This window comes from Leuresthes tenuis, unplaced genomic scaffold, assembly GCF_036924035.1.
Source record: "Leuresthes tenuis unplaced genomic scaffold, fLeuTen1.0.hap1 SCAF_2, whole genome shotgun sequence".
NCBI lineage: Eukaryota > Metazoa > Chordata > Actinopteri > Atheriniformes > Atherinopsidae > Leuresthes > Leuresthes tenuis.
In genome coordinates, this window is record NW_027325356.1 from 15,761,955 (window position 1) to 15,774,677 (window position 12,723).

Here is a 12,723-nt window from a genome sequence, read left to right on the forward strand (position 1 = left end):
CGTTGTATTGAGTATTAATACATGGTTGCATCCCACAAACGAAGCTGCTGATTCCACGTGTGCTCTTCACAGAGACTCGTTTCTGAAGCTGAAACATCAATTCAGAAATTCTCCTTTCTGCTGAGTTTGTACGACAGATGCGCCAGCAGCTGTACAGAGACTTAGTTACCTCACGCATTCACATGCACACAAAGCAGCACAAACACACGCAAGGCCAGTGTCTCCATCAAAACTATGCACCCGTAATTTAGTTTTGCTCCCACGTCCCTTAAGGGGACGTTGAGGCAAGTTTGAAATTAACAAACTGGCAGTAACAACAGTGCCCTCGCTCAAGGACGCCAATCTGACAAGGGCACTTCCAAAGCATTCGCAGCCACATTCACAGCTATTGTCAGCCACGGAGGGAGGGAGAGGCTGTGAAAAGAGAGCTTGTGGAGTGATTGTAAGGGACAGTATGGCCCTGAGCTACACACACACAACCGCACACACACGCAGGGTTTTATTAAACTCATAAATCACAACGTCGACAGACGCCGTCTCAGAGAGGAGACTGTCTGAGTGGGAAGGTTAGTGAAACGAAGGCGCAGGGGACACAAACACACTTGCACGCCTTTATGATGCTCAAAACAAAAATTTGTGCGCTTCGGCGAGCCATCCCAACAAGCCACTCGCTGAAAACTCAGCTGCGATAAGTCACCCCGTTTCTCCTCTTACCGCTTTAAACACCCCAGACATCATCGCCCCCTTAAAACGGTGACGGTTTGTTTAATTCATCGGGCTGAAGTTCTTTTCATCTGTGTGAAATTAACTGTATTTTTAAAAAGAAATGTGTAAATTGTGTACATAGCTTACTAAAAAAAGATGACACCTGGGTTAAAAAAGAAAAAAGTTGAGTCCTAGGAGTTTTTTTTTTTTTTTTTTTTTGTGAATGCAGCTGAATGCAACTTTTAATTTGATGAGTTTTGGAGGCAGCTGTAAGTAATATTACAACAAAATGCAGCATTTCTTACACACACACACACACACACACACAAAATCTAAAACAATGACACACAAGGAAGTTTAAATAAACTGATATGCATTTCTTTTAGCTCGTTAGCATCTGGCTGTAATATAATGTAAACATAGCCGGAGGTGCTTTGAAAGACGGAAAATAAAACAGACTGTGGACGCACAACCATGTACTGAAATACACTTTAAATGTTATATATATATATTTCTTAATTATCTAAAATAAACACTAGTAAGTTACTGTTATATTAGTATTTATAGTGCAAGGGCAAATGCATTTAGGTCCAATATATGATTACATCAATACAGGCCTTATATGAACGTACACGTCTGTGTAAACACAGACAAACACCGATGCATCCGTAGTAGGATTTTGTTTTGAATGTGTAAGTCTACTGTCTGCACAGTTAGTGTATCAAAAAGTACATCTTTGTACAAGCAGTGATCACATGGTCAGTCTTTTTTTTTTTTTTTTTTTTTTTACAGAAATCAGAAGCAATGAAGATGTTGGATTCACCCATTTCTGACATTTCAGGTGTAGTTAAAGTACCGGAGATCATGAGCTGGCCAGACTAAAAAAAAAAAAAAACCCTATCACAGATTTATCACAACCAACTGTTTTGGTTTCTTTCACTGTATACACATTTTATGGTGTTAAGCATGGAAGTGAAATTGAAATTGGTTCACCTCCCAAACAAAGAACACATAACAGTAGAATTTCCCACGGTCTTGGTTCGAAACTTAGTATTTCCACCTTAATCTGTGTTAGTTATTTACAGCTACAAACAGATAGCTTCATGTGTAATGCCACTAATGATTAAATTTAACTTGGCCTGTTGCGAATCTGTTCTAACGCCATTTCAGCCGAAGCCAGCAGGAATACGTCCGTCGGGTGCCTCCACATTGATCTCCATCTCCACAAGCCTTTGGTCACAATACTGTATGCTTCCATTCAGATACACTGATAGTTAAGTAAGGCACTGCACCAGCCGTCCAACACAACACAACACATGTTGAAACATGTTTCGAGGGGAGTAAAGTGATATAGTGTAAGTGTAGGTCCTCATGTAAAGTGTAGCATGAAAGTGATTCTAACGAGGAAAATAAAAAAATATTTAGTGTGATCTTTAACAGGCACCGCTGGGGGGGGGTATGGGTTAAATTTAACCAGGACTACGATCATTTCTTCTTCTTAACCGGTAGCACAGCTGTAATCCCTAATAAGCACGGCACACAGCAAATGACTTCTCTCTAATAAGACAAGTACTATAAGACGTACTGAATTAAATGGGTTGTTTTCACCGTCCGTGTGAATATGATTTTAACGGGCTATGCCACTAATGTTCTGCTTTCAAAAGCACATTTCAAAACGTGTCATAAAATACTTTTGTTGTGTTGAAACACACAACACTTTTAAACTACATTTAGTAGTTTATTGGTACAACTGCACAAGAACTAACGTGTCCAGATTTAGTTTCTGCAGCCATTAATCACGTAGAACACATCAAAATTGGTCAAAACCGTCACGAGTAAACCAGAATCTAAGTTCGTCTTGTACATCTTAACTCCACTGTTGCATAGTACTGAGCTGTCGACCGACCAAGCCTAAATGTTGCATTGCATACCTGACCAGCAAAATTACTTTACCGACAGCTGTCAGTTGTCTTTTAGTGTCAACAACAATCACCACAGAGTCTCCGGCTGTCTAAAGTATTCTGGGATTAGAGTAGCCACCAAGACTCTGGCTTTGTAGCGAGTATAAGGTAAGTTAATGTGTGAAGTCCACCACACGACTCTTCATTTCATGTCCACCGTTTTTAAAAAAAGTCCTCAAAATCCATACAGAGGTAGCGTATCATCGTCAGGTGACCATTTGGTTGATCAACAAATGTGTACATCTAAGATGTCATGTTGCTGCTCTATTTCTGTTTGATATTAAGTATTATTCTGTATAATAATTTTACGAGAAGTCGCTCTTTTTTCTTTCATGATATTTACTTTTATGATACTGGCTTTTTTTTTTTTTTTTCCAGTAGGCCTCTTTTCTTCATGTATCTGACCTCATCTGTGACCTAACACTCGTGTTTTAGCCAAATATGTGTTTCAGCAACATTACACCTTTGTGTAGCTGATCAGACTCCAGCCTGATCCTGTGTGTTGAATTGGATTTGTTGAATGGGCAACATCAACACGGGAAAAGTAAACCATTTCAGACATTCTTCAGAGCCGAGTGGGCAAACTTAGACTTAAATGCGCAAAAGTCATCACCAGTCTGCTGAGACGGCCTAAACAAACACCAGAATCCGATAAAAGGAGCTCCAGTTTCACCTAGAAGGTTTAAGGAAAGGGACTTTTTCAGAATGATCCAAAAACAAAATGCATTCCCGCCCCGAGTGAGATGTACTGGGATGTTGTAACTGCCTCTTCATGCTGGACTCGATAAACATGGTAGCGCTCCTGGATTGTGAGGCCCCAGAACAAACAAACAACTCCTGAACCACACTCATGATAAAGTGTAGTGGAAGGAAGGAGGCAAAGTGGCCAACAGTTGATTTATGTTCTTCTTTTGCTCTTGTATTCAGCCCTCATGGCTTGTGTGCACCAACAAGATAATTCCAGATCTCATAAGCTGCTGTCCTGACTGGAAGGCTCAGGCGCCAGCTTCCTGTGTCGTGGCGAGGTGGAGGCAGCCACTTTGGTTGGGGAGGGTGAAGCGTTTGCAGATGAGTCACTGCCCCCACCCTCAGATCCAGAGGGGAGGGAGGAGAGGTGTGGAACTGGAGGAGCTCTCTTCCTCCCCAGAAAAGCTCCTTCTTGTACTCCCTTCTTCTTCACTTCTCCATCTGTTTTCACCCCCTCTCCCCCTGATCCAACACCATCTCCCTCCTCTGGCTGAGGGGGCACCTTTCGCCTAACATCTCCTCCTGGAACTGGGCTGTCTGGAGGGTGTCGTGGAGATTCTTGACTGCCTTCTGCTTTTGTCCCCAAGATGCTCCCCACAGTGACATTAGAGCTTGCACTGGTGGTGCGGGAAGCCCAGAGCTCCATGACCGAGGCTCTCCTCTCGCTGTCCTCAGGCCCAAAGTCACAGAGTGAACGACGCGCATCGAGAGTCTGGTGAGGACCATGGTTTGATGTCTGGCCTGTGTTATCCAGGATGCCCCGGCTCAAGCTGAAGTTCTGGAAGTCTCTACGGGAACATATACAGGGGTCAGTTACAGGACAAGCACAACTCAGCATTTTCTAAGCTTATATGCACAGAACTTAATCAGATTATTATCAGGAAGGCAAGCACAGACACTCCATTTCCAAAGTAGGTGCTAGCAGTGCCTGTTTCTGATTATAGGAAGCACCATCACTGGTTAGTTTCTACTCTCTGCTCTAAATCCTAAACCGACAAGCTCTTCATTGAATAAATTTACTAAATGTCAGTACTTCTGTGTAGGTAGATCAATGGATAGAAAAGTGCAGGAACTTTTCAGGACAAAGAGCATCACAAGAATGCTCAAATCTAAACTCACTTAAATACAATAAATAATATGTAAACTTTTACTCATCAAGGTTTTAGGCAAGAGCTCATAGAGTTGGATCATTAGTGTCAGATGCAGCATCTAATAACTATGAGGATTAATGGATTCTGAAAAAAAATGCATCTAAGAAATGGTGCCTTTGTTGCCTTATTTCACTGATAATCCACAATGTAAATAAAATTACCAGTATTCTTATGAAAAGAGTGAAATATCTGAACCAGTTCGGCAATAGTTACTCCACCTGTAGCTGTGGAAGGACTCGGTTCGCCGAGCACGAGCCAGCAGGGGGCTCTCTCTGTAGGGCCGCACAGCTCCGTAAGTGGCCTGGCTCTCGGGGATGGGCTCCTGGGCCTGTAACTGCAGACTGAGGCAGAAAGTTTGTCTTAAATAAAACATCTAACACTACAAATAGAATGTATGTGTTGGTAACCATATTAAATGCATGGCATGTCACATGTGCCGTCTGCCTAACCTCGAGCAGGACTCTCTGAGGCGCGAGTGATGCAGCACAGAGGGGGCGGGGCTAATGCTTGGCGTTGCACAGCGGGAAGTACTCAGGTCACACTGGTCCAGCAGCTGTAGCAGCTCCTCCTCTGTTGGCCCACCTACATCTATCAAACAAAGGAGCAGCCTCACATCACAAATACAGAATGCCTTTGAAAGAAACTCCCACATTTTATCTGACGTCTTGTAATCACTTCATTTTGTTAATATCTCTCGGTTTCTCCTTCCTCTAGTCTCTATATCCTCACCCTCTTTCTTCCTCTCTTCTCCTTTGTTCGCCATGTCCATCGCAGTGGTCAGGTCCCACATTTGGATGCTGCCGTTGCCATGACCAGTAAACAGATAACGCCGTGGTCGGGATCCCATTCGACTGGAACCCTCGCACTCCCGTACCATGAAGCAAGAGATGGTGGTTCCATCCACCGACTGCACCTCACAGATCCTGAAACAGCGACTTGTGAAAATGATGCATTTAAACATAAAAATGTCAGTCCAGAGGAACACATAACTGAGAGGTTAACACTGTACCTTTTTCCAGTTGAAGAGAGTCGCACAAACAGTTTGTTGGTGATTGGGATGACCTTCTGGATGAACACCTGTTGGTCGTCTCTTTCACCAAATGGACCTGAGAGCAGAACACAACAAAGCCAATGGCCTCTTTGACACTTTTAAGGAAAGTTATCTGAATCTGCACCATAATTTGATTGGGTTCTTCGTTTTCCTATACCTCAAAAAGATTCATGAATTTCGGCCTCGTGTAAAAATACACACACACACACACACACACACACACACACACCCTCTCTCTGTTCTGACCGTGGAGAAGATGGACTCAGATGCTTGAACACAATAAAATGCTGGTTCACCAGCACCTCTAAACATGCGTTAAGTCTTTAGTAGTTTTAAGTGCTTTTTAAATGAGGTGAAAAGCAAATGGTTCCAATTCCATAAACGCAGATTTCCTTGTGTGAATCCCATGCAACAGTTCCTTCGTTCATATTGACCTGAATTTGTATGTTGTGTTTTAACTAAGCTTCTCTTCCCAACATTCTCACCTATATCATTCCCAGAGCAGTAGCTTCCGTGACTCTCCGTCTCCTCCAGGGACAGGATCTTAAAGGAAGCCAAAGGAGTGGAGCCTGGCTGTGTGGAGATCATCCCCCTGAACCGGGTCACCGTCCATGTGCGAACATGGTTGTTGTCTGCACATACTGACAAACATAAAGTAGGGAAAAAAAAAACAATCATTTAACATTTCAAACCCAGGAAAACACTAAACATAGAATGAACATGAAAACGAGAAGTTCCTTAGTGTTAATAGCCTGGAGTGTGTGCGTGTGAACACCCCTGCTGCACCTTCCTCACCTGATACCAGATGTTTCTCAGACAACATGATCTTTGTCACTGGGCTCCTGTGCACAGTGAATGTTTGGAAGAGCTGAGGACCTGATCCCACCGTCTCTGGGTGTTGCACAATCACTCTCACTGCACCACTGCTAGTTCCGTAGGCGATCTCTATCCAGTTTCCACTCACGCCTGAGAGCAGGGACAGGAAAGGGCAGACAGAATAACACAACACACACACACACACACAGGTGAGTAACTGCCAGGAGTGTTATTTAATACCGTCTTTTTATATCCTGGGTGCTGAACAGAGTTGAAACAATAAGAAAAGGAGACAGTGGGTGATGGAGTCAAATTTCTTCTTACTGGTTTTAGGCGTGAGGTAGACTGACAGTGCTGTGATGGCATCATTTGACGGGTCATGATAAAGTTCAGTCACAAGAAGATCATTGTCCTTCATCCTCAGTGGGAACTTTTGCATATCTGAGAAAAAGAGGAAGGCTAGATGTTAAGATGTCCGTGTTTTGATTTTATAGTACTTTCTGAAATGAGGGCTGCAAATCAGTCACTTAGATCAATCTCCTATTGAAGCTTTTAGATAAAGAACTTTTATAAGCTTTTAATGAGGAATTATCAATGAATGTATCAGAAATTAGTTAAAAATTCACTTACATCCTATAAATTGAGTGACAAAATGAAGACAGGTTATGGTGTGTGTGTGTGTGTGTGTGTGTGTACCTATGTAATAGATCGAGCCATTGTTGCAGCCCAGTAGTAGAAAGGATCCTGCTGTGTCGCAGCTGGTGATAGGAACTACATCTTGAACCTGATGCATATACAAAAAAAATAAAATCAAATAGAACTCTCAGTCAGTTTAGGGCTTTTTTTCCCTCTCACAACAAATTGAATAAAAACACTTCCTCCAACTCCTATGTTGCACCAACACATCTACATATCCTACCTGCCAGTGTTGTGTGACAGCATTCCACACCCCAACTTTTCCTGTGTGGCTTGTTGCTACGAGCTGGTTGCCAATGAAGAAGAGGTTATCAACGGGTACACCAAGACTGAATACACCTGAGACGGAGAGTGAGGACAACGATAGGAATTACCGCGCAGTACTCGAAGGAGTCAAAGAAAAGTGAATGCAGCTTAAAGGTGGAGCCAGAGACATTGTAAATCAGTAAGTGTGGGGGAATGTGATCTAAAAATTCTGAATATATTCTGGTCAAACGAATAATGGGGCCAAACTCTGAAATACGTCATGAGAGAATACTTTTTAAATGTCAGGGGTTTCTTAGTCTGGACACCTTTTTAATGGTAAACTTACCTATCTCATTACCGCTGCCTCCATCTTGGATACTCCAGAGGATGATGTTGCTTTCAGAGGCGGCAGCCACCATCTTGTCTTTGTCTCCATGTGGACCACCCACAACCTTAGCATTAAGAGCAATACGTTCAATGGTCCAGTCAAGGTAGGGTGAGGAAAACACTTGCTGCCACCCAGATGATTCCTTTATCCTGTAATGAGAGCATGCACATACATGTGTTTTTCTGTGGTTTTACCTTTAATATTTTACTTGGGATTTCTCATAAAAGATTTTTTTTGTTTTTTTTTTGTCTCCACCCTCAGTCTGGGATAACATCTTTGTCTAAGACCTCAGTGGACAACAGTGTGACAGCAAAGCAGATTAAATAAACCAATTTTTGGTAGTCAGAAATGTCAGGGATAAAAGAATAATGGCACCTTCACATCATGAATAACTGAATGCTTCCCATTAACAGTTACATGACAAATGTCACAATATTACCTGTAGCAGATGACAAAGTGTGCATAAGCTGCCACAATCCAGTTGTGGTGTCCTGCTATTATCAACACTTTCCTCGGGTCTACCACGGGTCCTAAACAGAAAAACAAAATACACACAAACATGTTTCTTTCATTCCCTGGTACTCTTTGCAAGTTGCCTTTTTCACCCGATTATTTGTTATTTGCTGAATAATTGAAAATGGCTCAACATGTATAGCAGGCATATACTCTGGCTAAGTGTACTCTTATGATACCGTCAGCAGGGATCAGGCAGATGTGGAGTTAGGCTACTTCAGTCTGTGCTGTTAGCAAACTAAAAAGATGTCAGATCACATTAGCTGCAGCACTAATGCACTCTCAGCGAGAAACACAAACAAATAAAGAACTATACTCTCTAAGTGAGATGCATCTGGGACTCATATGAACATGGACAAACTGCAACAGAACCAGCATGCAAGCTGGACACAGTTTGTGAAGGGCAGGCAGAAGACAATGCATCAAGATAGGGTTTAGTCCAACTCTTAAAGTAAGACTCACAGTAACATTTGCAGCTTAAGATAAACACCGGTCCCGCGCTTCTTACCCAGTTTGTGGGTGTCATCTGTGCCAGTTGAACCAGACAAAGGAGGGTGAACGCGGCTGAATCCCTCTGCTCCACTTGGACCTGGTCGCTCATCAGAGGCTGCTGAAGCAGAGATCGACTTACGGGCAGGGATGGCTGTCAAGGAAAAAGAAAGGTTTGCTGTAATCTATCAGTAGAAATTTCAATTCTAAGCTCTTATGCTATTTTAACTTCAAGGTGGGTCATTTCCATTCGTGATTTGTTTGTTGTGAAACCTTAATAGAATATAATTCACACCATTTTCAGCTAAGTTTGTGTCACTTTCAGATTCGTGTCTTACCCGGAGGTGGCAGGTAACCGTGGAAGAGGACGCTACCACATGACGAGCGGTCCAGCTCCTCGCACAGCAGGAGGCGCCGTACTGCACACATGTACATGCACCACACAGACAGGAGCAGACACAGACATCGAGGGAAAAACTTTGTCTTCAGTTTGGATTTGCTATGCAGAATTCATCAAAGTTAAAGACAAAGCGCTCATGACCAGTCAAATCCTGTGTTTGATTTGAAGCAATTGTGTGTTTTCTTTGCACTGAACCACAATAATTAACAAGATGACCAGCTTTCACAAAGGTAACCTTTTCTGTCCAGGTCTGCAGACAATGCAGGGAAGTTCCAAACGCTGAAACAGGATGTAAAACTACGTGTATGTGGAACTAACAGCGTTAAGGGTTTGATTTTGGTTAAGCTGTATCAGAAGCTCGCACAGCTGTCATCCAGTTCACTTTAAGGATCGTAGCTCACTTGTAATATTGTGGTTTAAACTCCAGGAGATACTTAATATTAGACAGAAGCAGTATACGTCTGTCACTATTTTGTACTATGAACATCCCCACTAACTCCATTCCCTCCTTAAACCTTGTTCACCAACCTAAAGGAGTAATCCCGTAGAACTCTGCTTCATGTCGCAGGACGCTGATGTTGACACCTCTACAGAAAAAAAAAGAACACATAAAAAACACAAAACCAGACATCGTTTCACCCCCACATAAATGGTCAGGGATAGTCTATTAAACTGGCCTTGGCTTCTTACCGCAAGTCGAGTTCTTTGGTTCGAAGGAAATTGAGAATTGGTGCAAAAGCTGTAGGATCTCTGTCAATAAATATCTGAAAGGGAGAAGTTCAGGACTTACTGATAAGGACTGAAAATCCTGTCGTATGCATTCAGCCACATGGTTTGGACTCGTTATATTAGCTGATTGACTCCCAAGTCACATATAATTTTAATGACTGATCAATCGATATATATATATATATATATAACTATTCTAGAAATTTCTATTAGCTTCCAAGCAATATTACTGATATATATATATAAAATAAATAATTAGCAGAAACAGGTCCATGCAAACTGTACAGCAACAGAAAGGTGATTGAAACTGGAATAACTCATATGTTCTTTCCTAAGCCTATTAATTCATGATTTTTGCCGTTTAAGGTTTTTTTGTGTCATTAAATGCGCCCTGCTCCTGCTGCCCTACATTTAGAATAAGAAGCAACAAAGCCTACTCACAGCTCCAGTTTCATCCCGAAGAGTGGATATCCTCCCACTCAGTAAACTGCAAAACACACACACACACACACACACACAGAGTTCTCCACTTAGCCCAAGCGGTTCTCAGTTTCCTCTTAAAAGCAGTGTAACCTATACCTACATTTATGTATGCACCAAGAACACTGTGCTCACCTGTTGACTTAAGTCTATATTAATAACCCGTCAACGTGTGTTGATATTTACCACCACAGTTGTTCCAATTCAAGATTTGGTATTTAAAAATGACTCGAGGCTGAGGACAGCTGGGAGCAGAGAGACTGACAGGCAGGCAGAGTGAGAGACAGGTGCAGCTGGCAGGCATTTACACCATTTGGTCAGCTGTTGTCAGACTGGGCTGATTCACGTGTTCGAGTTTGTTAAAAACATAGTATCTCACCAGCCGTCTCACAACTGTAGTTCTCCAGGGTTTAAATAGCTCGATGGCGCAGATCACGCAGAAACATTTGGACTGTTTTCAAACCCCAGAAATGTTTGAAAGGTGGGACTTTTTCCGGTGTCCAACAGTGAATACCGAGGGATGACACAAAATTGAGCCTCGAAGAATTAGCAAAGTATAAGTGACAGCATTTCTCTTCCAGTCAGAGAACATACCAGACTGTCACTTTACCACTAAAGGGCCGTAAAAAGGTGTGAAACAAAAAGAAATAAAACAACATTCCAACTTAACATGAATAAAGTAAATATGAATTTTGTACCATAGCCTCAGTCTTTACAGTCTGACTCCTCACATGTTGTGATGCGTTGCAGTTTCTGAGGCTGAAGTCTGAGAGATTGTAGAGAAGCTACACATTTTCACAGTGTAGCTTGGAAAGCATTAATTCACATGAGGTGAGCATGCAGCAATAAAGTAGGAAAAGCACGTTCAGATACGAGGCGATAATGAGGAGCCATCATAAGCCGCGTGTACTGGTGGAGACTCAAAACACTGACAGCGTTTAACCAACCTTGAGAAGAAAGAGTCTGGGATCCACATCAGTGTGTGTCGTGAGGTGCTGAACCTACAAAATAAAAGTCACAATAATAGCATGATTGTGACAGAATTCTCCCCATGACAAATGCCGGGATCGTGGCAGGAAAATGTGTTCCTGGATCATTTGACTACAAAAGCTCAACGCTGTTGCTCATAAAAAACTGACGGACGTCATTATAACCAGATAATGAGTTGTATTTTGAAGAAACGGTACAGTGTGTACGATTTGAATTATTAAATTATTTCTATGTGTAACAGCAGGAGTAAGGATGAAGGTATGACCTCATGTGGCGTGTCTTCTTCTGTTACATCCACGGGCGATTGGTCATGCAGATATTATCAAGCACGCAAGTAGCCAGAGCTCAAATTAAAAAAAAAAAAAGAAAGAAAGAAAGACAATCATCAGTCGTGTTGTCCTGCGGACTCTTACCTTGTCCCGCCGACATTTAACTGGATGATCTCTCCCATCCCCGGCGATACATTGTTGCCATTTGTGGCCATGATGACAAAACTGGACCAGAGTTGTTGTCCGGAAAACACACTGTTGTTATAACAGTTTCTGTCACGGAGGCTAGCTTGCTAACGCTCCCCTATGCACTCAGCTGATGCCCCGACTCCACAGCCTCACAGCCTCTCCTTCGTCCCACCTTCCATAAAATATCCGCTACACACGACCTATGTGGACAGGGTCCGCATCGTAAAGCCTCCGCATGGTGGATTAAGGGAGGCAGGGGGTCATTATTATTGTTGTTTTTTTTATCAAAAAGACAGCCCACACGCCAGTCGCTCTATTTTTGCAGTGAGTTTGCCTCTTTCCCTGCCCTGCATGTAAATCGCTGGATATCAGCTTGCGCAGAATGTTAGCAACGTGAAACAGCTGTGCCACCAGTCCACAGCCGAGGCGAGAGCTCTCCCCTCTCACAACTTCCGCCTTCGCCGAAACACGAACCGGTGGCCCTCTTTTTATACGAATTATGTATTCTCGTGTTCAAACGGCATATGACGTGGTGTCTCTATGAATGGGTGAAATTGTTACGTGACAAAAAAGCCTTTTTTTTTTTTTACGAAAGTGTAGACTTCATCGGTAACGCCGTACTCAGCATCTACATTACGACTGACGTGGTCTATCTTGGCACCGTCAGACTGAACATACTCGTCGGATGTTTTACAACAAGACGGCATCAAATGTGCTTTTGAAATTACCAAAAAAATAAGTTTATGTGGCCGTCGGTCTCATTGTGGGTTTCTGTAAAAAACGTAAAATGAGATGTCAAAATGAGAACAAACAAACAGAAACGCTGCAAAGTGTCTCAGTGGACGTGTAGTCGAGTCTGTGGCTGGAAAAACAACAGTGATATTGGATATTTCTTAACGTGGT

The 12,723-nt window shown here is 42.5% G+C and overlaps 1 protein-coding gene across 1 annotated transcript; it reads right to left on the minus strand.

Annotated features, from left to right (window-relative positions):
- Window positions 1-1,248: 1,248 nt before the first annotated feature.
- On the minus strand, window positions 1,249-12,463 carry kctd3 (potassium channel tetramerization domain containing 3). Its single transcript, XM_072380325.1, has 19 exons — window positions 11,776-12,463; window positions 11,320-11,373; window positions 10,334-10,379; window positions 9,854-9,927; window positions 9,692-9,750; window positions 9,102-9,182; window positions 8,783-8,917; window positions 8,201-8,291; window positions 7,720-7,910; window positions 7,351-7,466; window positions 7,128-7,215; window positions 6,756-6,872; window positions 6,411-6,581; window positions 6,101-6,256; window positions 5,574-5,670; window positions 5,294-5,487; window positions 5,014-5,152; window positions 4,783-4,905; window positions 1,249-4,201 (listed from the first exon to the last, which is right to left on the minus strand). The coding sequence occupies exons 1-19, from the start codon at window positions 11,844-11,846 to the stop codon at window positions 3,634-3,636; spliced, it is 2,571 nt and encodes an 856-aa protein (XP_072236426.1). The 5' UTR covers window positions 11,847-12,463; the 3' UTR covers window positions 1,249-3,633.
- Between the last annotated feature and the right edge of the window lie 260 nt (window positions 12,464-12,723).